This window comes from Entelurus aequoreus, linkage group LG06 (genome assembly GCF_033978785.1).
Source record: "Entelurus aequoreus isolate RoL-2023_Sb linkage group LG06, RoL_Eaeq_v1.1, whole genome shotgun sequence".
NCBI classification, from domain to species: domain Eukaryota; kingdom Metazoa; phylum Chordata; class Actinopteri; order Syngnathiformes; family Syngnathidae; genus Entelurus; species Entelurus aequoreus.
Window position 1 is genome coordinate 2,263,977 of NC_084736.1, and position 23,859 is coordinate 2,287,835.

Here is a 23,859-nt window from a genome sequence, read left to right on the forward strand (position 1 = left end):
GGACTGTATCCCTGCAGTCTGTATTGATATATATTGATATATAATGTAGGAACCAGAATATTAATAACAGAAAGAAACAACCCTTTTGTGTGAATGAGTGTAAATGGGGGAGGGAGGTTTTTTGGCTTGGTGCACTAATTGTAAGTGTATCTTGTGTTTTTTATGTGGATTTAATTAAAAAACATTTTTTTTATTTTTTTTTTAAATTTCTTGTGCGGCCCGTTACCAATTGATCCACGGACAGCCCGGTGGTTGGGGACCACTGTATTAGTGGTCAAGACATGGGTAACTTACACATCTGTGAAGGCACCATTAATGCTGAAAGGTACATACAGCTTTTGGAGCAACATATGTTGCCATCCAAGCAACGTTACCATGGACGCCCCTGCTTATTACAGCAAGACAATGACAAGTCACGTGTTACAACAGCGTAGTAAAAGAGTGTGGGTACTAGACTGGCCTGCCTGTAGTCCAGACATTGAAAATGTGTGGCGTTTAAAATATGAGAAGAGAGACTGTTGAACAACTTAAGCTGTACATCAAGCAAGAATGGGAAAGAATTCAACTTCAAAAATGTGTCTCCTCACTTCCCAAACCTTTACTGAGTGTTGTTAAAAGGAAAGGCCATGTAACACACTGGTAAAAATGCCTTCTTTGCAATGTGTTGCTGCCATTACATTCCAAGTTCATGATTATTTAGTTTGTCAGTGTGAACATGAAATATCTTGTCTTTGCAGTCTATTTGATTGAATATAAGTTGAAAAGGATTTGTTGTATTCTCTTTTTATTTACCATTTACACAACGTGACAACTTCACTGCTTTTGTATTTTGTACTTCAGTCACATGCAGGATTGTCACAGGAATGAGGCAGAAACACAACCAGACTTACTGTATTCCTAGTTGCATCTGACAGTTTGGTGCTTTACATTCCTTTGCTCAGTAGGGAGTGCATACATGTTGCAGATAAGAATGTCCACTGATCTTTAGATTTCCAGGAAGACCTGCTTGTGTACTCCTTCTTTTGGACTTTTAAAACACTTTTGAGTGACCTTTGGATCATAATAACAAGCCTGGCTGTTGTTGTTTTTGCAGAGCTCATTGTGTCACATCAGAGGGCGGGGGTGGCCTTTGGGTGGTGCGCGTCACAAAGAGCCATTCATGCAGGGTCCACAGCTGCTTCTAATAGAAAGTGGACATGGGACAGTGGGTGTGTGCACATCAGTGTTTGGCAGGAAAGTTCACCTTAAAAACAAGCAAATTGTGTTGTCTGGACCCACATGCTGGGTGACGCTATCTTCATCCCCAGGAAACACGTATCGAAAGCTACAAAACTAGCTGGAGTCCATATTTGAAGAAATAAATGAGAGGTGCTTTTAGGGTGCTACACTCCCTTGTTTGTGCAGACGGAACATACTTCAGTGAGACTCCCACACCATCTGGAGATGAAAACTCACAGATCTCCAGACGTGCCAAAGCCTTTTTCAGCTCCAGCAAATCCACAAACACAGCTGCGGCTTTTCAGCCCATATTTTAGGCGAAGATTCTTTTTATGGGAATCTGCCCGAAACATTTGTGATGACATTTCTGCGCTAATTGGCACTGATGTTGGAGGTCCGTCGGAAGGAGACGTTCACAGGAAAGAAAGCACCATCTTCACATTTCCCCAGGGACCCGGTAACAACCCGGTCACTTCCTCCCAGCCCAGGAAAGGAGAGTGTAAACCATCATTTAATGGATGGAACCAGGAAAAACATCATGAAGGGTTTATCAGAACTTCAGCTGACTGTAGTCTAGCGCCACACTTTACTTTGGTTTTGGGGGCCACATTTCCAGAAAGTTCAAGACCAGGGGGCCGGACTTCTCCCTTCATTATTAGTCTTAATTTGTATATTCTGGAGAAACAGCAGACATTTGATTTTGGTCTATTTTTTGGAAGAGTTAAAGGAACTCTTTGCGGTGTTTAAGAACCTTCTGCTTGAAAAGCTCGTCAAATATCATTTTTATGACAGCACTCTAGTGTTTTTAGGAATTTGCTGCAAAAATGTGAGTCTCACAAGTTTTTTGGACTGAACTCGTAGGCCAATAGTTTAGGCATGTGTACCGAAGTCAGTACTTTTTGGCACCGACCAAATCCCGCCAGTCCTACCAGGTGTAAATGGTCAATAAAAAGAGAATACAACAAATCCCTTTCAACTTATATTCAATTGAATAGACTGCAAAGACAAGATATTTCATGTTCACACTGAGAAACTTTGGTATTTTTTGCAAATATTAGCTCATTTATAATTTGAGGACTGCAACATGTTTCAAAAAAGCTGGCACAAGTGGCAAAAAGAGTGATAAAGTTGAGGAATGCTCATCAAAGACTTATTTGGAACATCCCACAGGTGAACAGGCTCATTGGGAACAGGTGGGTGCCATGATTGGGTATAAAAGCAGCTTCCATGAAATGCTCAGTCATTCACAAACAAGGACGGGGCGAAGGTCACCACTTTGTCAACAAATGCCTGAGCAAATTGTTTAACAACAACATTTCTCAACAAGGAATTTAGGGATTTCACCATCTACGCTCCGTAATATCATCAAAAGGTTCAGAGAATGTGGAGAAATCACTGCAGGTAAGCCATGATATTACACACCTTGGATCCCTCAGGCGCTACTGCATCAAAAAGCCACATCAGTGTGTAAAGGATATCACCACATGGGCTCAGGAACACTTCAGAAAACCACTGTCAGTAACTACAGTTGGTCGCTACATCTGTAAGTGCAAGTTAAAACTCTACTATGCAAAGCGAAAGCCATTTATCAACAACACCCAGAAACGCCGCCGGCTTCGCTGGGCCCGAGCTCATCTAAGATGGACTGATGCAAAGTGGAAAAGTGTTCTGTGGTCTGACGAGTCCACATTTCAAATTGTTTTTTGGAAACTGTGGACGTCGTGTCCTCCGGACCAAAGAGGAAAAGAACCATCCAGATTGTTCTAGGTGCAAAGTTGAAAAGCCAGCATCTGTGATGGTATGGTGGTGTATTCACTGGTTTTGGGTTTTGTAGTTAGGTATAGAATTATTGTATGTAAACAGAAGAATACAAATAAGCACAAATGGAGGAAAACAGTACCATAGCTCTAAAAAAGCTTTCCCATTGCACATTGTCCTCATGTCTCTGGCACAAGTCATTGCACATTGTCCTCATGTCTCTGGCACAAGTCATTGCACATTGTCCTCATGTCTCTGGCACAAGTCATTGCACATTGTCCTCATGTCTCTGGCACAAGTCATTGCACTTTGTCCTCATGTCTCTGGCACAAGTCAATGCACATTGTCCTCATGTCTCTGGCACAAGTCATTGCACATTGTCCTCATGTCTCTGGCACAAGTCATTGCACATTGTCCTCATGTCTCTGGCACAAGTCATTGCACTTTGTCCTCATGTCTCTGGCACAAGTCATTGCACATTGTCCTCATGTCTCTGGCACAAGTCATTGCACTTTGTCCTCATGTCTCTGGCACAAGTCATTGCACTTTGTCCTCATGTCTCTGGCACAAGTCATTGCACATTGTCCTCATGTCTCTGGCACAAGTCATTGCACTTTGTCCTCATGTCTCTGGCACAAGTCAATGTGCAAGCAAAGACAAGCTTTAGTTTGACTTTTGGTGATGTCGACAATCGCTTATATCGACATCAGCCATCTCGTCTGAGGTTTGCTGTAATAATAAGGAACACAATTGCATAACTTTGTGTCACTGACCCTGGATTACGGATGTAACTATTTCAAATATTATAGAATAGCTTATTTGTGAAAAAAATACAACAAAAGTGACCAAAATGATCACAGTTATCATATTTATTATCATGGTATTGTTGAATGCTCTGTCATTCCAGAGGAGCTCAGAGTAAACCTGCTGCTCCTCCACCTGCAGAGGAGCCAGATGAGGTGGTTCGGGCATTAGGTCAGAATGCCCCCTGAACGCCTCCCTCAGGAGGTGTTTAGGGCGCTTCTGCTTGGTAGGAGGCCACGGGGAAGACCCAGGACACGTTTGAGAGACTATGTCTCCCGGCTGGCCTGGGAACACCTCAGGATCCCCCAGGAAGAGCTGGACAAAGTGGCTGGGGAGAGGGAAGTCTGGGCTTCCCTGCTTAGGCTGCTGCCCCCGCGACCCCACTTTAGACAAGCGGAAGAAGATGGATGGATGGTATTGTTGATTGTGCTCAAAAAATACTTCTACACATTGAAATCTTTCAACCAAGTTTGTTTTTAGTTGCTCAGACAGCATTTAGACTGATTTTTAATGAATCTTGTATACATGTTAGCATTTAGGCTAGCTAGCGATTAGTGCACTAGCTGTGTATCCAGGTAATGAGCATCAACACTGTCAGTGCTAATCAATCACGGTTTTACGATAAACACAACTTGACATGACAACACTAACCGTCAAGGATTTCATGGCAGTTTATTTCCACATCCCGACTTTGTCTTGAAGAAGTGTGAGGTGCACTACTCAGCTGCAACCAGCAGGACTCCAGTCTCAACATTTGTAATCACATGTGCCAGCTAATTGCCGCTAATATGTCACGGTCCCATGCGAGGAAGCGCTAACAGGAAAGGGAGCTCCATCTTTGGATTCCCCAGAGGAGCGAGTAACAGGAAAGGAGGAATAAGAAAAGACATGGAAAGTCAAAGAGTTGCAGAGCTCAGGATTTACTCGCAGACATGAGGAAGATCACAAATAGAAGTCAATATGTCATTTCAAATGTGTTTGGCAGAGGCGTGACCATCATTTGTACATTCCCCGTCTAAAAATATGCGGACAAAAGCATGAGAAGCAGCCACTTTATCTTCCTGAGTGAAGCTCATTTATGGTCAGAAGACATTTCCCTCGGGGCCACGAGGATCTTAAGAGGGTTTCTACATCACGTCTTTGTCAGCCTCCGCCACACATGCCTTCATTCAGTCCTCGCTCTCCGTGCATGATGATGTCTGCAAAATGTCCAACAAGCGGCCCCTCACAGCGCCTTCAAACTGAGGGACAAAAGCCGTGGATTGTGTCTGATGATGTCATGATGCACACAGGCCGCTTTCTCAGAGGGACGCTTCAGCCAATAGGACATCGCCGTCGCGACTCGGCCCTTTTGGAAAAAACCCTGCTCCTTGCATTAAAGCGTGGCGGGTCGGAGGTGCTGACTAAGTCTAGTCCGGGCCAAAGGGAGGGGAGTAGCTCACATTACCTCTAGAGGCATGGCCTAAGACAGGAAACTGAGCAAGGGCGGGGCCGAGAGGCAAAAATATGCCCCCCCCCCACCCCTCAAAAAAAGTGGGGTGGTATTTGGGAGCAAATGCTTTCTTAGTGGAGATGGGGGATTAAGAATGATGAGGGGGCAGATTGAGGGGTCGTCAGTGGAGGAAGACAAAGGAAGATGGTTGCTCAAAGCTTCACGGGCCTTCAAAACTCTTGGATGCCAGAGCACAGGAAGTCATCTCGGGCCAGACATGATCTCTCAGATGCTATCCAGTTGGGTTCTTCCCTTTTAAACTGACCAGAACGTAAATGACCGCCATAACCACAACACCAGGGGGAGCTCCACTAACCACGTTAAACCCACATTCCCATCTGACAGAAGGTCTTAAGTCATTCTCCTTCTACGCCACATCAATATGGAATGCACTCCCAACAGGTGGAAAAGAAAGGGCATCTCTATCCTCCTTCAAAACCGCACTACAAGAACACCTCCAGGCAACTACAACTCACATCCCACCTCCCCGGATTGTAAACAATCAAATGTATACAGGACTGTCTCAGAAAATTAGAATATTGTGATAAAGTTCTTTATTTTCTGTAATGCAACTAAAAACATGAAAATATCATACATTCTGGATTCATTACACATCAACAGAAATATTGCAAGCCTTTTATTATTTTAATATTGCTGATTATGGCATACAGCTTAAGAAAACTCAAAAATCCTATCTCAAAAAATTAGAATATTTCCTCAGACCAAGTAAAAAATAAAGATTTATAACAGCAAAACAAAATCAAACATTTGAAAATGTCAATGAATGCACTCAGTACTTGGTTGGGAATCCTTTTGCACGGATGACTGCACCAATGCGGCGTGGCATGGAGCCAATCAGCCTGTGGCATTGCTGAGGTGGCATGGAGCCAATCAGCCTGTGGCATTGCTGAGGTGGCATGGAGGCAATCAGCCTGTGGCATTGCTGAGGTGGCATGGAGGCAATCAGCCTGTGGCATTGCTGAGGTGTTATGGATGCTTCAATAGCAGCCTTTAGCTCATTTGCATTATTGTCTTTCAGCTTCTTCTTCACAATACCCCACATATTCTCTATGGGGTTCAGGTCAGGGGAGTTGGAAGGCCAATGGAGGACAGTAATAATAATAATGATAAATGGGTTATACTTGTATAGCGCTTTTCTACCTTCAAGGTACTCAAAGCGCTTTGACAGTAGTTCCACATTCACCCATTCACACACTGATGGCGGGAGCTGCCATGCAAGGCGCTAACCAGCAGCCATCAGGAGCAAGGGTGAAGTGTCTTGCTCAAGGACACAACGGACGTGACTAGGTTGGTAGAAGGTGGGAATCGAACCAGGAACCCTCCGATTGCTGGCACGGCCACCCTACCAACTTCGCCACGCCGTCCCTTGGTCCCCAAATGGTCTGAAAACAGGACTCTGGACCACTCTGCAACTGTCCAGTGCTTCTTTTCCATAACCCAAGTCAGACGCTTCTTCCGTTGTCTTGAGTTCAGGAGTGGCTTGACCATGGGAATACGGCTATTGTATCTGTATCTGTTGAAAAGCTCTATGGAGATGATGATTTCATTTTCCAGCATGATCTGCCACCTGCCCACAGTGGCAAAACCAGCAGTAACTGGTGTACTGACCATGGCATTACTGTCCTCCATTGGCCCGCCAACTCCCCTGACCTGAACCCCATAGAGAAGTTGTGGGGTATTGTGAAGAAGAAGCTGAAAGACAATAATGCAAATGAGCTAAAGGCTGCTATTGAAGCATCCATAACACCTCAGCAATGCCACAGGCTGATTGGCTCCATGCCAAGCCGCATTGATGCAGTCATCCGTGCAAAAGGATTCCCAACCAAGTACTGAGTGCATTCATTGACATTTTCAAATGTTTGATTTTGTTTTGCTGTTATAAATCTTTATTTTTTACTTGGTCTGAGGAAATATTCTAATTTTTTGAGATGGGATTTTTGAGTTTTCTTAAGCTGTATGCCATAATCAGCAATATTAAAATAATAAAAGGCTTGCAATATTTCTGTTGATGTGTAATGAATCCAGAATGTATGACATTTTCATGTTTTTAGTTGCATTACAGAAAATAAAAGAACTTTATCACAACATTCTAATTTTCTGAGACAGTCCTGTATACTTGTTCTTATGCTTTCTGATCTCTCTCACTATGTCCACTGCTCGCTCTACATATCCTACCAAGTCAGTCCTACACGGTTTCAATGTCCAAAAATATCAACAAATTGGGGACGGCGTGGCGCAGTTGGGAGAGTGGCTGTGCCAGCAACCTGAGGGTTCCTGGTTCGATCCCCACCTTCTACCAACCTCGTCACATCCGTTGTGTCCTTGAGCAAGACACTTCACCCTTGCTCCTGATGGGTCGTGGTTAGCCTTTCATGGCAGCTCCCGCCATCAGTGTGTGAATGTGGAAATAGTGTCAAAGCGCTTTGAGTACCTTAAAGGTAGAAAAGCGCTATAAAGTAGAACCCCATCAACAAATATGGACCAATATAAAACACTTATATCACGATGGAGTTTTCAGCCCTATCTTAAAGTACAGTAATGGACATACAGTATGTCAGTCAGGATGTTGCCACAGTCTACATCACACATCTGATTCTCAGATTACTGCATCAAAGTGCACACGTCACTACGTTCTGATGAACACCAGACCTGCTCTTATGCGGCTATTTTGTGGGATATCTGCGTAAAAACACCCCAATGACAGAGGAAAAACACTACTCTGGCATGTTTGAGACTAGATTATTGTATTTAGAGAGATCTAGCGGGATTATTGGGATTTCTTCTTCATCCAGATTAGAGCGCATGTTCAAGGTGATTTACTAGAAGGACTGTACATTCCTTCAGCATGTGTACACAGTATCTGACTACGCTCTATTTGTTTAAACTCTCTCCAGAAGTACCTCAACGGGACAGTCGGCTCGGGAACCGCTTCCAAAACTAGCGAGGCGAGGCGAATGATGTGGTCTCTAGTTACTAAGACATCAGTCTGGGAGCGGTCCTTGGAAAGCACCAAGATGGGTGTGTTCTGGATGTTCCAAGTTGAAACCTTCCCGTCTGGTCTTCTAGTATGAATGTGTCTTCACACTTGTTTCAGTATGTTTGCTTCTGGTGGCTCTGCTATGCTCGTCGGGTTCATTTGGTCAAGTGGGAACGCGACCATTTGGACTCTGGTGTGCACCAAACAAGAGATGGCAAATGAATTCTAAGGCGGGTACCGTTTATGCCAGCTCTAACTCTGCTTTCATTGAGGGCCACATTGCAATTCTGGCTGCTCTCAGAGCACACATGTTACAGTGAATATATAAGAATTATAAACGCCTCATTAAGTTATTGCACAATTCCCTATGGATCTCCATTGTTTACACACAAATTGATGGATAACGTACTTGTTTTTGAAATCATAAGTGAGGGGGACAAGCATACAAAAATGTTAGGAAAATATGTTAATACTACAGAAAGGTCGCAACTTTTTCCAACACGGGCCGCATAATAAAAAGTTAAAGTATGTGGGAACCATTTGGATATATTTTGAATTTGTAAAAAATGCTAAACATACCGTAATTTCCGGACTATAAGCCGCACCTGACTATAAGCCGCACCAGCTAAATTTAGGGGAAAATACAGATTGCTCCATATATAAGCCGCACCCGACTATAAGCCGCAGGGTTTTGATGTGTAATTAGCGTAGTATATAGGGGTTCCTGCTACCACGGAGGGGATTGTCGGGACAGAGATGACTGTTTGGGAATGCAAAGCGTCCCATTTATTAACAATAAATCTTTCAATCATTCAATCAAACATTCACATCTTTGACATGGCGAACAGCATTCGTGCAGAGTACAAATAATACAACGGTGCAAAGTAATACAAAGTGCTCGCCTGTACGTTATCAAAATAACCAGCCTACCGGTATATGAAAAGTCAGTCTTTAATCATTGTGTCATCGTCTTCCTCCTGCATACTAAAACCACCGAAATCCTCTTCGTCGGTGTCGGAGAAGAACAGGCCGTAAATAAGCCGCACCCTTGTATAAGCCGCAGGGACCAGAACGAGGGGAAAAAGTAGCGGCTTATAGTCCGGAAATTACGGTACATACTGTACATTTAAGGACAAAGCTTAGGCCCCTTCTACACTAAGGTTATCCAGGGTATATCCCACCTAACCTTATCCACACACACACACACACACACACACACACACACACACACACACACACACACACACACACACACACACACACACACACACACACACACACACACACACACACACACACACACACACACGCACACACACACACACACGCACACACACACACACACGCGCACACACACACACAATGGTCGTTTAAGACCCCCTCCACCCGCCGGCACAACGCGACCTAGTACACATGTGCAAAAAAAAAAAGCGTGTGTCCTAGTCACCTTTGACCTGGAAGTGTATTCTTACCCTGTGTTGCAAAGTAGCTTATTGCCACATTTTGGAATTGCGTGTGTATGCACCAATGCTGAAGTTGAAGTGAAATGCTGACAGAATGTAGTATGAATGGAAGAATACTTTCAATGTTGGAATGGTTTGGATGTTGAAGAGTTTGAATTTCCAGGAGAAATGGAATTTGGTTTGTAACTTGAGAAAGTGTTGGATTGATGAGTGGAATGTGTTGGTGTTGGAATAGTTTAAATAGGTTGACAAAGGTGTGGATTGTGGAAGTTTAAGAAAAGGATCATTCATTCCGAATGGGGAAAATGTCCCTGAAAACTGGGAATTCTTTGAAATCCGGGAATTTTCACCCTCAGGAAGAGCTGCTTTAACACATGGCTAACATCCATCCACAGTGTTTTAGCTACTTCTAAATCACTAATCCTGGTCTCCATGGCCACAAATAAAGTCAGTTTCTTACAAGTATCATTATCACTGCAGGACGAGGAATAGCTAAACATGCTTCACTACACAGCGTAGGAGGATACAATAGCTCACCACCGTCACAATGTAAACAAACGCCATGGGTGGATCTACACCTGACATCCACTGTAATGATACCAAGTACAATAGTGTATCTAAAGTAAAGTTCAAGTACCCATGATTGTCACACACACACTAGGTGTGGCGAAATTATTCTCTGCATTTGACACATCACCCTTGATCACCCCCTGGGAGGTGAGAGGAGCAGTGGGCAGCAGCAGTGGCCACGCCCCGGGAATCATTTTTGGTGATTTAACCCCCAACTCAAGCCTTGATGCTGAGTGCCAAGCAGGGAGGTAATGGCTCCCATTTTTATAGTCGTTGGTATGACTCGGCCGGGGTTTGAACTCACAACCTACCCATCTCAGCGCGGACACTCTAACCACTAGGCCACTGAGTAGGTGTCGATACTACTATGATTACATCGATATTTTTTATTGTCACAAAATCTTTTTTTTAAATGTATATTATGTTAATAAAGTCAGTAAATATGTCCCTGGACACATGAGGACTTTGAATATGACCAATGTATGATCCTGTAACTACTTGGTATCACATCCATACCTAAATGTGTGGTATCATCCACAACTAATGTCAAGTATCAAAGAAGAGAAGAATAAGTGATTATTACATTTGAACAGAAGTGTAGATAGAACATGTTAAAAGAGAAAATAAGCAGATATTAACAGTAAATGAACAAGTAGATTAATAACTAATTTTGTCCCTCATAATGTGTACAAAATAATAGGTGTATAAATGACACAATATGTTACTGCATACGACTAATTAGGAGTCTTTGTTTGTTTACTTACTACTAAAAGACAAGTTGTCTAGTATGTTCAACATTGTCAAGTTCCACTTATTGACTCCGTAAAGGACACCAGGACAACTCGGATTTCCAATTGATCAACTTTATTTATCCAACTTTTTGGCTTTGTTGGTTTCTTTTCTGTTGATCTTCATTCAATCAGGTTGTTAACCTTCGAACACAAGTGTTAACAATGGAAAAACAATATATGTACAGGTATTTACAAAAAGGTTCAAATTCAACTGACTCAAACAGGTATTATTTTTAAAGTTAAATTTGCAAACTTTTAAATACCATTGTTTAAACTTTTAAATTATCTAACATTACTTTTCAAAAGGACTCTAGACACTTAGATTAAATGCATGTGAATGCACTGTCAAATTAACCAGTTTCAGTAAAATGAAACAAGTAAATCAGAAAAGTAGTTTTAGTCACTTTAAAGAAGTCAAAATTAATTGATCATTTAATTTAATCAATCAATCGTTTAATTACTTAATCGTTCACTCAATTAATCATTTAACTAATCATGCAATTAAGTAATCAATCATGTAAATTCATTACCATGATGGAACTGAGTAAATCCACCAAACGGAGTAAAGGTAAGTAAAAGGTAAGTATAATTGGCTTAATTAATAAGGTAGCTTAATTAGTAAGGTAAGTATAAAGGTAAGTATAATTAGCTTAACTTTAAGCAAAAGTTTTAACATTTTTATCCTTCAACTTTGCTTTTATCTTTATTACTTTTAACTTTGAACCATAATCTTTGACTTTTTATCCCTTTAAATTGAGCTTATTTAACAATTCAATTAACTCAAGCTTTTTAATTATCAAACAGTAAGAAAATACCCAGATGCAATCAATGCTCAAGGTTGGAGTAAATTTGCTGTGGTTCAAACTAAAAACAATTTAAGACAGGTAAGTAAAGCAACATGTCAAGGTGAGTTTTAACAAATAAGCATTTCAGCATATTGCAAAGTGGGTATATTCACCGACCATTGGTGTGTTGGAAGTCTTTTAAAGATGGATCTTGTAGATTTTTGCGTCTTGCCGCTCTGCTTGCTTGCATGAAATGAGACAGCACCACCATTCCTTAACAGCTGCCTTGAATCAGCCAATTGGTGGCCATCTTGACCTTGGTGTTCTGGGAAATGTAGTTCTTTCTGGTACTTCACCAAGGAGTAAGATTAAGGAGGAGACAGCTCCTTACTTCCAGGGCAGGGACACTTCATTCACACTGAGTTTCAACTCCACACCTCCCACTTGGCCCTCATGGTTTTCAAAACCCAATGGGGTCACACAGGTCCTTCTTTCCCTTGTTCTTCAATGGGAATTAGAATGATGAGGCGTCTGACATCCCTATGCAGGATTGTTGCTGGGATTTGATGTCTGAGCCTCTTGGTTTTCGTGGTCGGTTTTTCTTTGTCGCTTGTCTTCTTGATGGGGACAGGATAGCTGGGAAAGGTCCTCACAAGCACGTCTCTTACGATGCCTTTGCTGTCCGTATTGGCTCTGACTACTCTGGCCAGCTTGTACTGTCCTCTCAGGGCATTTTGGTCAGCCAACCAGACCACATCTCCGACAGAAACATTTCGCTCTTTGGTGTGCCATTTGTTTCTTATGAAGAGGTTGGGTCCAGCTAGTTGGCTCCATTTCTTCCAGAATTTGGTGACTTCAGCTTGAATTACTTGCAGTCTTTTATAAGGATAGCGATCAAACTGGAAGTCTCCAGGATCTCCCTTAGGGTTGGCACGCCCTAGGAGCAGAGAGTTTGGGGTGATGTATTCCACACAGTCTTCCCTGCTTTGAGTTCTTGCATCGATTGGTCGCTCATTTGCAAGGTTGGCAGCCATGTAGAGGAAGGTTTGAAATTCACCCCAGGTGAAGACACCATCTCCGCCGACATTGGTCAGGGCCCGTTTGACCACTCTGACAGCCGCTTCTGCAGCACCATTTCTGTGGGGAGAATCCGCAGGGTGGATCTTCCAGGACCATTCTGTTCCATGGTTGGCAGCCATGTCTTCGACTTGAGACTTGTCCAGTCGGTCAAGGAATGTGTACAGCTGTTCCAGAGCAGGTTTGGCGCCCACAAAATTTGTGCCGGGGTCTGACCAGAGCTTCCTGGGATGTCCTCTGAGTGACGTGAACCTCTGATAGGCGAGGAGGAAGCCTTGGGATGACTGGTCACTCACTAGTTCAGTGTGTATGGCACGGGAGGCCATGCAACTGAAGACGATTCCCCACACTTTCAGTCTGGTTCTTTTCTTGACTTCATCCTTCACTTCATAAGGGCCGAATAGGTCCATGGTTGTGAATTCAAAAGGAGCAGCTGGGGTGGTTCGCTCTGGAGGTAAGTCTGCCATGATTTGTTGACACTTCTTTGCTCTGTTCTTTCTGCAAACTATGCAGCTGTCAACTACTTTCTTGGCAATTCTCCGGCCCTTTATTATCCACGCTGTCTTCCTCATCCGTAGAAGGGTTCCTGCTACCCCCTCGTGGTTAGCGTCATGGGATTCTTGTGCCAGCAATGTTGACACCCATGCTTCAAATGGCAAGACTGGCACGGCTGTCTCATCTTCGTTAAATATCTGGATCCTCCCTGCACAAACGAGGAGTCCAGTTTTCACATCTTTGAATACTGCCAATCTGCTCAGAGTAGTGACTGGGAATGTTACACCTTCTTGAGCTGCGAGGAAGACGTCTTCACGTGCACCTTCTAGTTCAGTGCCAGCCAATCCAGCCTGCTTGGGTGTTGCCTCCCACTTTGGTTGTCCTGGGTTCGACCTCCTCTTCAGCCACTGCTCGGCAGCTCGTCGTGTCCAGGCAACAACTCTGATCAGTTTTGTCAGGCTACTGAACCTTTTTACAACCACAAGATGTTTCACCCAGCTAGTGGGTTTTCTTCTTGGCATAATAGGTTTCGATTCTTCACAGGGACTTTCCTTTTCCGGAGTGACCAGTGGGTCTTCTTTTTGCCGACTCATCTTAGCTTGAGCTCTGGTCAGTGCAGCAGAGAATGCCTTTCTTTGAAGCTTGTTTACACTCTCCCTGGCCTGGGCTGCAACTTCTCCAGCTGACTGAATAGGCCACTCCTCCACTGGCCACTTCAGGAACTCTGGTCCGTTTTGCCATGTGGATTCCTCATTTAAGTCTTTGGGATTGCCTCCTCTTGTTATTAAGTCAGCAATGTTCAGATCTCCTCTGGTCCACCACCAGTCTTGCACTGGCCCGGACATCTGGATTTCGCCCACTCTGTTGGCGAAGAAGGTTTGGTATCCGTATGATTCTCGTTGGATGGCCCCGAGGACTGTTTGACTGTCCAGTAGGTGGAACCATTTCTCAATCTTCATACGGGCATGTTTCTCCACGTACTTCCGAATTCTGGCAGCAAAGACTGCGCCACAGATTTCTGCTTTTACAGCATCTCCCTTTTGGTCCAGGGGTGTCAGTTTGGCCTTTGCTTCCACGAATCGAACTTCAGTTCCGTGACTTGTCTCCCATCTGACGTACATCACAGCACCATAGGTTTTGTCACTTCCGTCAGAAAATGTGATGCCGTAGGGTTTCCCTTTCCAGTCGGGCGGTGTGAGGCTCCTGTGGAATTTCACCTGTCCAAGCTGGGCATATTCCTCGAAGAGCTGTATGGCTTCTTCCCTGAGTCTTTCTGAAAGAGGTTGATCCCAGGTTTCTTGGGTCAGCTTGCCACCCCCTCCTTCTTGGAATGCTTTACGGACGAGAATTGCTCCCTTCTGCTTGACCGGTGCAACTAGGCCGATTGGGTCGTACAGTGCAGCAACTTGGCTTAGGAGAGCTCTCCTCGTCAGTGGGTTAGGCGTTTCAGCTCTCACCTCCTCTTCAAGAAGATCTTTGCCAACTCTCATCTTTTTCTTCCTATTGGAAAAGTTAACCGCCGTCAGCATGTACAGTTTGTCTTTGTCCACCTGATAGCCGATGCCCAGGGCTTTGTTCTCTCCTTCTCTTATTTGGTTTGGAAGAATCAAGGTGTTTCCTTGCTCTGGCTTTAGGACATCCGCTTCAGTTTCTTTCCTCCCACTTTGCCCTGACCTGACCCATGGTTTGAGGAAGAAGCCTCCAGCCTTTAGGACCTCTTCAACTCCAGCTGTGATTTGGTCAAGTCTGTTCAGGTCATTGTGGGAGGTCAACAGGTCATCCACGTAGCTGTCTTCTTCAATGACTCTGCGTTCATCCTGCAGGTGAGTGAAGTTGGGCAGACTTGCAGTTTCCCTCATGGCCAATTGAGCAATGCAGCCAGCAGGTTTGTCGCCCATATTGACTCTGGTGACGGCATACTCACTGATTTCCTCTTCTGGGCTGTCTCTCCACAGGAACCTGTGCAGATGCATCTCTCGCTCTTCCAACCAGACAGAGTTATACATCTTTCTGATATCGCCCAGAGCTGCGTTCACTCCTTCTCTGAATCGGAGCAGGACAGCTCTGATGGGGTTGAGAACATCTGGTCCTTTTAGGAGAAGATCATTCATGCTCACTCCGTTGTATTTTTGGCTGCTGTTCCAGACAATACGAACTGGTGTAGTCACTGAATGGGGATTTGGCGCCACCAAGTGGCTGACATACCAAACTGGTCCTTTCCACTTCTCCATGACTTCATTGGTGAGTTTTATGGCTGCGCCTCTTTGGACCATTTCATGGATCTGGGTGGAATATGCAACTTTCCAGTCTGGGTCTTTGCTCAGTTGCTTTTCCATTCTCAAGAAGCAAGCTTGGACTGCTCTTTTGTTGTTGGGGAGAGAGGCTGGATTTTCAGTCCAGGGATATTTGGCATCCCAGTGTGGAGTTGAGGAGTGAGAGTCCTCCATCTTGTAGGTGAGTCCTCCTTTAATGATCTCAAACTCCCTCTCCTCCGCCAGGGTCATGTCCTTTCCTCCTGGAGGACAGTTTCCACACCGGCAGCTTCCACATTTCGGCTCACATGCAGCTCCGATGCTGTCCCAGTGCCACCAATCAAGAAATTCACGGTTACTGGCAGATGTAGTTGCGTGGGCCACATCGTCCTGCTGTAGCCGGCCTGGCTCAGACGCTGGGACTGTGATCTCTTGGTATCGGACAGCAGCGGTTCTCATGGAGCGGGCAAAGTGGGTTCTTGACTCATATGCTGCCACCTCCACTTCTTCGAGCAAGTCAGGGTGTGCTCCACCGACTGTTTTGCCCAGGGGGCTCTCCCATAGGACAAGGTCACCGATGACTTTTAGTCTTTGGGGTGCGAGTCGTCCCTCGCGATGGCTTATGAGGAGCTCGACTTCCTCTGGTCTTTCTAACTCCTCAAGCTGGACATCTGGGAAGAAGCTTTTCAACTTTTCGGGTTCAGTTGCTTGATGGACCTTTGCAATTTGCTCCAGGCCATAGCAGACCAGTTGATGTGCTCGCTCAGTCCCCTTGGGAGTCTTGACTCGGACCTTCAGGAGGTACCTTTTCGTCCTGACTTTCATTGTCATGCCTCCAACTCCATGTACGACCAGCGCTATGTCTTCACTTCTCAGGCCAAGTCTTTCGGCAGCTTTGTGAGTGATGTAATTTGTGTCGGATGCCAGGTCTATAAGTGTGCCAATCTTCTGACCTGCGTTAGCTGTGACCATCATCAACATCATCATCACTGGTAACTCAGCCAGCCCAGTTTCCTTCAGCAGTTCAGACTGGCCCGCTGATTTGAGAGTCATTGAGGCTCGGTTTGAGAATGCCTTTCTGCCCTTCTCTGCCAGTTCTGGGGCAAGTTGTGACAAGAAGGCCTCCTGTTCCTCAGTGAATTTACCTTTTCCTTCTTTTCCTCCTTTTGCACCTTTGCTTCCTTCTCTTCTGGCCTCTGCTGTTGGGCATAGGAAGTAGTGGTGGTCAGGTGTGCCGCTTGCCCTTTTGCAGTCTTGGTTTCCGCATAGGAAGGTGTCTCTGCAGTAGCCACCTGCGTCGTGATACCCAAGACACTTCCTGCACGCTCCCAGCTTCTTCAGGGCCATTTTCTTCTCATGTAGCTTCAAGCCTTTAAACTTCTTGCAAAAGTAGATCTTGTTGGTGTGCCCACCACCACCACAAATGCCACAGACCTCGTCACCATCTTTACTCGTAGCCCTGGTAGATGCAAACTTTCTTTCTGGCTTCTTCCTGTCTGCTTCTTCCGCTTTGTCCACCAGCTTTAGTTGCTCGAGTCGTTCCAGTATTTCCTCCTGGCTCTTTAGGAACTTTAGGAGCATATCAAAATGGTTGTCTGGGGTTACACGGTTGGTGGGCTCAACCATATACATCAGCCAGTCTCTTTTTATGAAATCTGGTAACTTGCTTTCAATCGACCTGATGACGAGGGGGTTTCTGATGGCTCCAGAGTTTCCTAGCTCCGTCAGGTCAGCCAGGGCCTTCTCCACAGCTTGTATTAGGTCAATGACCTTCCTGGGCTGGTTCCCCTTGACTTGTGCCATCTTGTCCAGCGCTTCCAAGATTTCGACTGTGATCGTTGATTTGTTGCCGTACCTGTTTTCGAGGACCCTGAAGATATCTGTTGCTGTGGTGTAGGTGGACAGTCTTAGTTCCTTGGCAATGGAATCACTGACGCTCTCCAACAGCTGGATCTTCTTTACCTCTGGTGATCCAGTCGGCTCCCCTTGTTTCTGGAGGCTCTCCCAATCCTTCTTCCACCTGTGAAAGTCTATTTTGCTCCCATGGAAGACTGGTAGGGATGTAGGCTTTATCCTCACAATGGGATGTGTTGGTTGGCCAGGTCGTCCTCCTGCACCTTGATCAGCCAGCCTCCTGGATGTGGCGAATTCAGCTTTCCTCAACTTGAGCCTGTAGTGAGCTGCTTTCACTTGTGTTAGTTTGTCATCCATCTCGTCCTTTAAGTGCTGAGGGATCCATTTCTCCCAATGGGCCATGGTATGGATGGTAACACTCACCGTCTCATTCAGCAGGGTGAGGTAAACGTCATAGCCTTCCACGTTGTTGCTTTCAACTGCTACATTTTCAGCCCTTTGAATGGCGTCCTCTGCCTCGGAAATCGCTGCCTTCAGCTCAGTCTTCCCGTATCTTCCCCACAGGTTGGTCTGGACAATGTCCTTGATTTCTGCCATCTTATCTTCGGCATCTTTTATAGTTGCTCGGATGTCATCCTCCTGCTGTTTCTCGAGCTCCCCATCTGGGTCATCCTTCTTGACGTCAGCCTCCAGGCCAATCTTGAAGTCCTCGTTGGCATCCAGCAGTGATGTGAAACGGTCGGCAAACTTGGCAAACTCCTCTTTTAGTTCGGATTGCAGCATGGTGCCTGCTCCTCTGGAGATCAGGTTGGCCACTCTGGTCAGGTTCCTCTTGGCTGTCGTCCTCTCCTGCTTGAGGATCACGGCAGTCTTCCCCAATACCTCTTCGGCCATCTTTATCCCGTTTTCTCCGGCGTCCACAGCTCCCCTGGGTCTCGAGGCCTTTGATCTTCACTGTCCAGGGCTGGTCCGTGGTTAACAACTGTCAAGTTCCACTTATTGACTCCGTAAAGGACACCAGGACAACTCGGATTTCCAATTGATCAACTTTATTTATCCAACTTTTTGGCTTTGTTGGTTTCTTTTCTGTTGATCTTCATTCAATCAGGTTGTTAACCTTCGAACACAAGTGTTAACAATGGAAAAACAATATATGTACAGGTATTTACAAAAAGGTTCAAATTCAACTGACTCAAACAGGTATTATTTTTAAAGTTAAATTTGCAAACTTTTAAATACCATTGTTTAAACTTTTAAATTATCTAACATTACTTTTCAAAAGGACTCTAGACACTTAGATTAAATGCATGTGAATGCACTGTCAAATTAACCAGTTTCAGTAAAATGAAACAAGTAAATCAGAAAAGTAGTTTTAGTCACTTTAAAGAAGTCAAAATTAATTGATCATTTAATTTAATCAATCAATCGTTTAATTACTTAATCGTTCACTCAATTAATCATTTAACTAATCATGCAATTAAGTAATCAATCATGTAAATTCATTACCATGATGGAACTGAGTAAATCCACCAAACGGAGTAAAGGTAAGTAAAAGGTAAGTATAATTGGCTTAATTAATAAGGTAGCTTAATTAGTAAGGTAAGTATAAAGGTAAGTATAATTAGCTTAACTTTAAGCAAAAGTTTTAACATTTTTATCCTTCAACTTTGCTTTTATCTTTATTACTTTTAACTTTGAACCATAATCTTTGACTTTTTATCCCTTTAAATTGAGCTTATTTAACAATTCAATTAACTCAAGCTTTTTAATTATCAAACAGTAAGAAAATACCCAGATGCAATCAATGCTCAAGGTTGGAGTAAATTTGCTGTGGTTCAAACTAAAAACAATTTAAGACAGGTAAGTAAACCAACATGTCAAGGTGAGTTTTAACAAATAAGCATTTCAGCATATTGCAAAGTGGGTATATTCACCGACCATTGGTGTGTTGGAAGTCTTTTAAAGATGGATCTTGTAGATTTTTGCGTCTTGCCGCTCTGCTTGCTTGCATGAAATGAGACAGCACCACCATTCCTTAACAGCTGCCTTGAATCAGCCAATTGGTGGCCATCTTGACCTTGGTGTTCTGGGAAATGTAGTTCTTTCTGGTACTTCACCAAGGAGTAAGATTAAGGAGGAGACAGCTCCTTACTTCCAGGGCAGGGACACTTCATTCACACTGAGTTTCAACTCCACAAACATTTTATTGAAGGACTAAATGACAATAATAAACATATGTTTCATGTACACTAACATTTGTTGTTACAATAAAGACAATAATGACATTTTTTGCGGGCTCATTTATTTAGAAAAGTATGGAAGTACATTTATGTAGTGGTACTAAAATATTGGTATGGGGACAACACTAGTAGAGAGTTGCTTTCATCAGTACAGTTTTATGAGAACGGAAGCTTCATCATGACTAGTCCGTAGAACATGGACATGACTAGACCGTTGACATGGACATGACTAGTCCGTAGAACATGGACATGACTAGACCGTAGACATGGACATGACTAGTCCGTAGACATGGACATGACTAGTCCGTAGACATGGCCATGACTAGTCCGTAGACATGGCCATGACTAGTCCGTAGACATGGCCATGACTAGTCCGTAGACATGGACATGACTAGTCCGTAGACATGGACATGACTAGTCCGTAGACATGGACAAGACTAGTCCGTAGACATGGACATGACTAGTCCGTAGACATGGCCAGGACTAGTCCGTAGACATGGATATGACTAGTCCGTAGACATGGACATGACTAGTCTGTAGACATGGACATGACTAGTCCGTAGACATGGACATGACTAGTCCGTAGACATGGACATGACTAGTCTGTAGACATGGACAGGACTAGTCCGTAGACATGGACATGACTAGTCTGTAGACATGGACATGACTAGTCCGTAGACATGGCCAGGACTAGTCCGTAGACATGGATATGACTAGTCCGTAGACATGGACATGACTAGTCCGTAGACATGGACAAGACTAGTCCGTAGACATGGACATGACTAGTCTGTAGACATGGACAGGACTAGTCCGTAGACATGGACATGACTAGTCTGTAGACATGGACAGGACTAGTCCGTAGACATGGACATGACTAGTCTGTAGACATGGACAGGACTAGTCCGTAGACATGGACATGACTAGTCTGTAGACATGGACAGGACTAGTCCGTAGACATGGACATGACTAGTCTGTAGACATGGACATGACTAGTCCGTAGACATGGACATGACTAGTCCGTAGACATGGACAAGACTAGTCCGTAGACATGGACATGACTAGTCCGTAGACATGGCCAGGACTAGTCCGTAGACATGGATATGACTAGTCCGTAGACATGGACATGACTAGTCCGTAGACATGGCCAGGACTAGTCCGTAGACATGGCCAGGACTAGTCCGTAGACATGGCCAGGACTAGTCCGTAGACATGGACATGACTAGTCTGTAGACATGGACATGACTAGTCCGTAGACATGGACATGACTAGTCCGTAGACATGGACAAGACTAGTCCGTAGACATGGACATGACTAGTCCGTAGACATGGCCAGGACTAGTCCGTAGACATGGACATGACTAGTCTGTAGACATGGACATGACTAGTCTGTAGACATGGACAGGACTAGTCCGTAGACATGGCCAGGACTAGTCCGTAGACATGGACATGACTAGTCTGTAGACATGGACATGACTAGTCCGTAGACATGGACAGGACTAGTCCGTAGACATGGACATGACTAGTCTGTAGACATGGACATGACTAGTCCGTAGACATGGCCAGGACTAGTCCGTAGACATGGACATGACTAGTCTGTAGACATGGACATGACTAGTCTGTAGACATGGACAGGACTAGTCCGTAGACATGGACATGACTAGTCTGTAGACATGGACAGGACTAGTCCGTAGACATGGACATGACTAGTCCGTAGACATGGACATGACTAGTCTGTAGACATGGACAGGACTAGTCTGTAGACATGGACATGACTAGTCCGTAGACATGGCCAGGACTAGTCCGTAGACATGGACATGACTAGTCTGTAGACATGGACATGACTAGTCTGTAGACATGGACAGGACTAGTCCGTAGACATGGACATGACTAGTCTGTAGACATGGACATGACTAGTCCGTAGACATGGACATGACTAGTCCGTAGACATGGACATGACTAGTCTGTAGACATGGACATGACTAGTCTGTAGACATGGACATGACTAGTCTGTAGACATGGACAGGACTAGTCCGTAGACATGGCCAGCGTCATGCGGGTGTGAAGCCTAACTTCATTAGTGTTGTGGGCGTGTGGTCCAGTTTGCAAATGGTGTTTATAACCCTGCATGCCACCACAGCTCCCAGCGGCTCACACATTCCATCTGTGAGGAAAAACTCCTTTCCAGGACGGGATTCCCTTTGGGAAGGTGTTGTCAATGTTTGGTTGCCAAACCTCCAGGTGGAGTCCTGCCATGATGTAATAATACCGCAGGTAGCGAGGCGCTGGCTCCTACAACTACAGGACCAGTATTGTGCTGTTCAAGCAAAACTTTTTATTTTTTGTGTAAGGGTCCCCCTTTACGACATTTTAGCAAAAAAAAAGTTTTCAAAAAATATAAATTGTGTGCAATTTTTGCAGATGTGGCCCGCCACTTCATTTTATTTGGCCCTTGAAAGCCTGGAAATAATATGTATCAATAAAGTACTGTAACTTTTCTTACTGAATGTATTCTTTCTTTCTATTGTGGGAGAAATAAAAATATATGTACTCATGTAATCGCAAATTAGGTTCACTTAAATATTGTCTAATTATGCAAAACCATATGATCAAACATTCAAACCATTTTTTAAATAGAAATAAATACTAATAATAATGATTTCAAAGCAAGTTATCCATCAATGTAAAAGTAGCAACAGATTTCATGGTCTAATTGTGAAATTTACTGTGCTTTTTACAGCATTTTTCTCTAAATGAAAAAAATAGTACTTTTTTTACTGTAATAAACTGTGGTGCCGTTTTGGTATTTACAGTAATACACCCAAAAATATACACTTGTTGATTTGCGGTAAAAAAAAACCCACAAAAAACCCCACAAAAACTGTCAGAATTGGTGCCAAAATTTTACTGTAAAATAGTTTTTTTTATTTACAGTAAAAAAAACAAATGTAAATTTGACAGTAAAATTCTGGCAACTGAGCTGCCTTTTTTTAACCATAAAAACAGCATTACTGTTTTTCCATTTACAGTAATATACACTACATTTTGAAGTGAAATTATTGCAACTTACCATATTTTTTTTACATTTTAGTTTAAAAAAAAAAAAAAAATACTAATAATGTGCATTAAAATGTATTATTTCTTTCTATTTTGGGAGAAGACAAAAAAAATGTACTCCATGCAATCACAAATTTTGTTTACTTAAATATTGTCTAATTATGCAAAAATATATGATCAAACATTCAAACCACTTTTTAAGTAGAAATAAATACTAATAATAATGATTTCAAAGTAAGTTATCCATCAAATTGTGCAATGTAAAAGTAGCAATAGATTTCATGGTCAAATTGGGAATTTTACTTTTTAAAGCATTTTTCTCTAAATGAAAAAATGACTTTTTTTACTGTAATAAACTGTGGTGCCATTTTGGTATTTACAGTAATACACCCAAAAATATACACTTGTTGATTTGTGGTAAAACAAACCCACAAACAAACTGGCAGCTCAGGTGCCAAAATTATACTGTAAATGTGTTTTTTTATTTACAGTAAAAAAAACAAATCTGGCAACTGAGCTGCCTTTTTCTTTTTTTACCATAAAAACATTAGTACTGTTTTTCCATTTACAGTAATATACACTACATTTACAGTAATATACACTACATTTACAGAAATAACACTACATTTACAGTAATATACACTACATTTACAGTAATATACACTACATTTACAGTAATATACACTACATTTACAGAAATAACACTACATTTACAGTAATATACACTACATTTACAGTAATATACACTACATTTACAGTAATATACACTACATTTACAGTAATAACACTACATTTTGAGGTGAAATTATTGAAACTTACCTTATTTTTTTACATTTTAGTTTAAAAAAAAGTCTACTAATAAAATAACTTAAAAAATGGTGTAATAATAGTATTCACTGTTAGAAGCGGCCCCCTGGGGCCAAACATAACTGCGATGTGGCCCTCAGTGAAACCCACTTGGTGCAATGGTATAGTTTTTCCTATGGTTAGGAAACACTGCCCTAAACAG

The 23,859-nt window shown here is 43.3% G+C and overlaps 2 protein-coding genes across 7 annotated transcripts in view; both read right to left on the reverse strand.

Annotated features, from left to right (window-relative positions):
- The window catches only part of LOC133651717 (KN motif and ankyrin repeat domain-containing protein 2-like), a 62,580-nt gene that overhangs the window by 36,004 nt on the left and 2,717 nt on the right, over window positions 1-23,859 (reverse strand). The window lies entirely within an intron of this gene.
- Window positions 11,665-19,707, reverse strand: LOC133651714 (uncharacterized). Of its 2 annotated transcripts, none has more exons than XM_062049766.1 (2): window positions 13,738-18,855; window positions 11,665-13,659 (listed from the first exon to the last, which is right to left on the reverse strand). In XM_062049766.1, the coding sequence occupies exons 1-2, from the start codon at window positions 18,449-18,451 to the stop codon at window positions 12,356-12,358; spliced, it is 6,018 nt and encodes a 2,005-aa protein (XP_061905750.1). In that variant the 5' UTR covers window positions 18,452-18,855; the 3' UTR covers window positions 11,665-12,355. The 2 variants fall into 2 exon arrangements, with proteins under 2 accessions (XP_061905750.1, XP_061905749.1); XM_062049765.1 differs by adding an exon at window positions 19,496-19,707 and having other exon boundaries at window positions 11,667-18,674.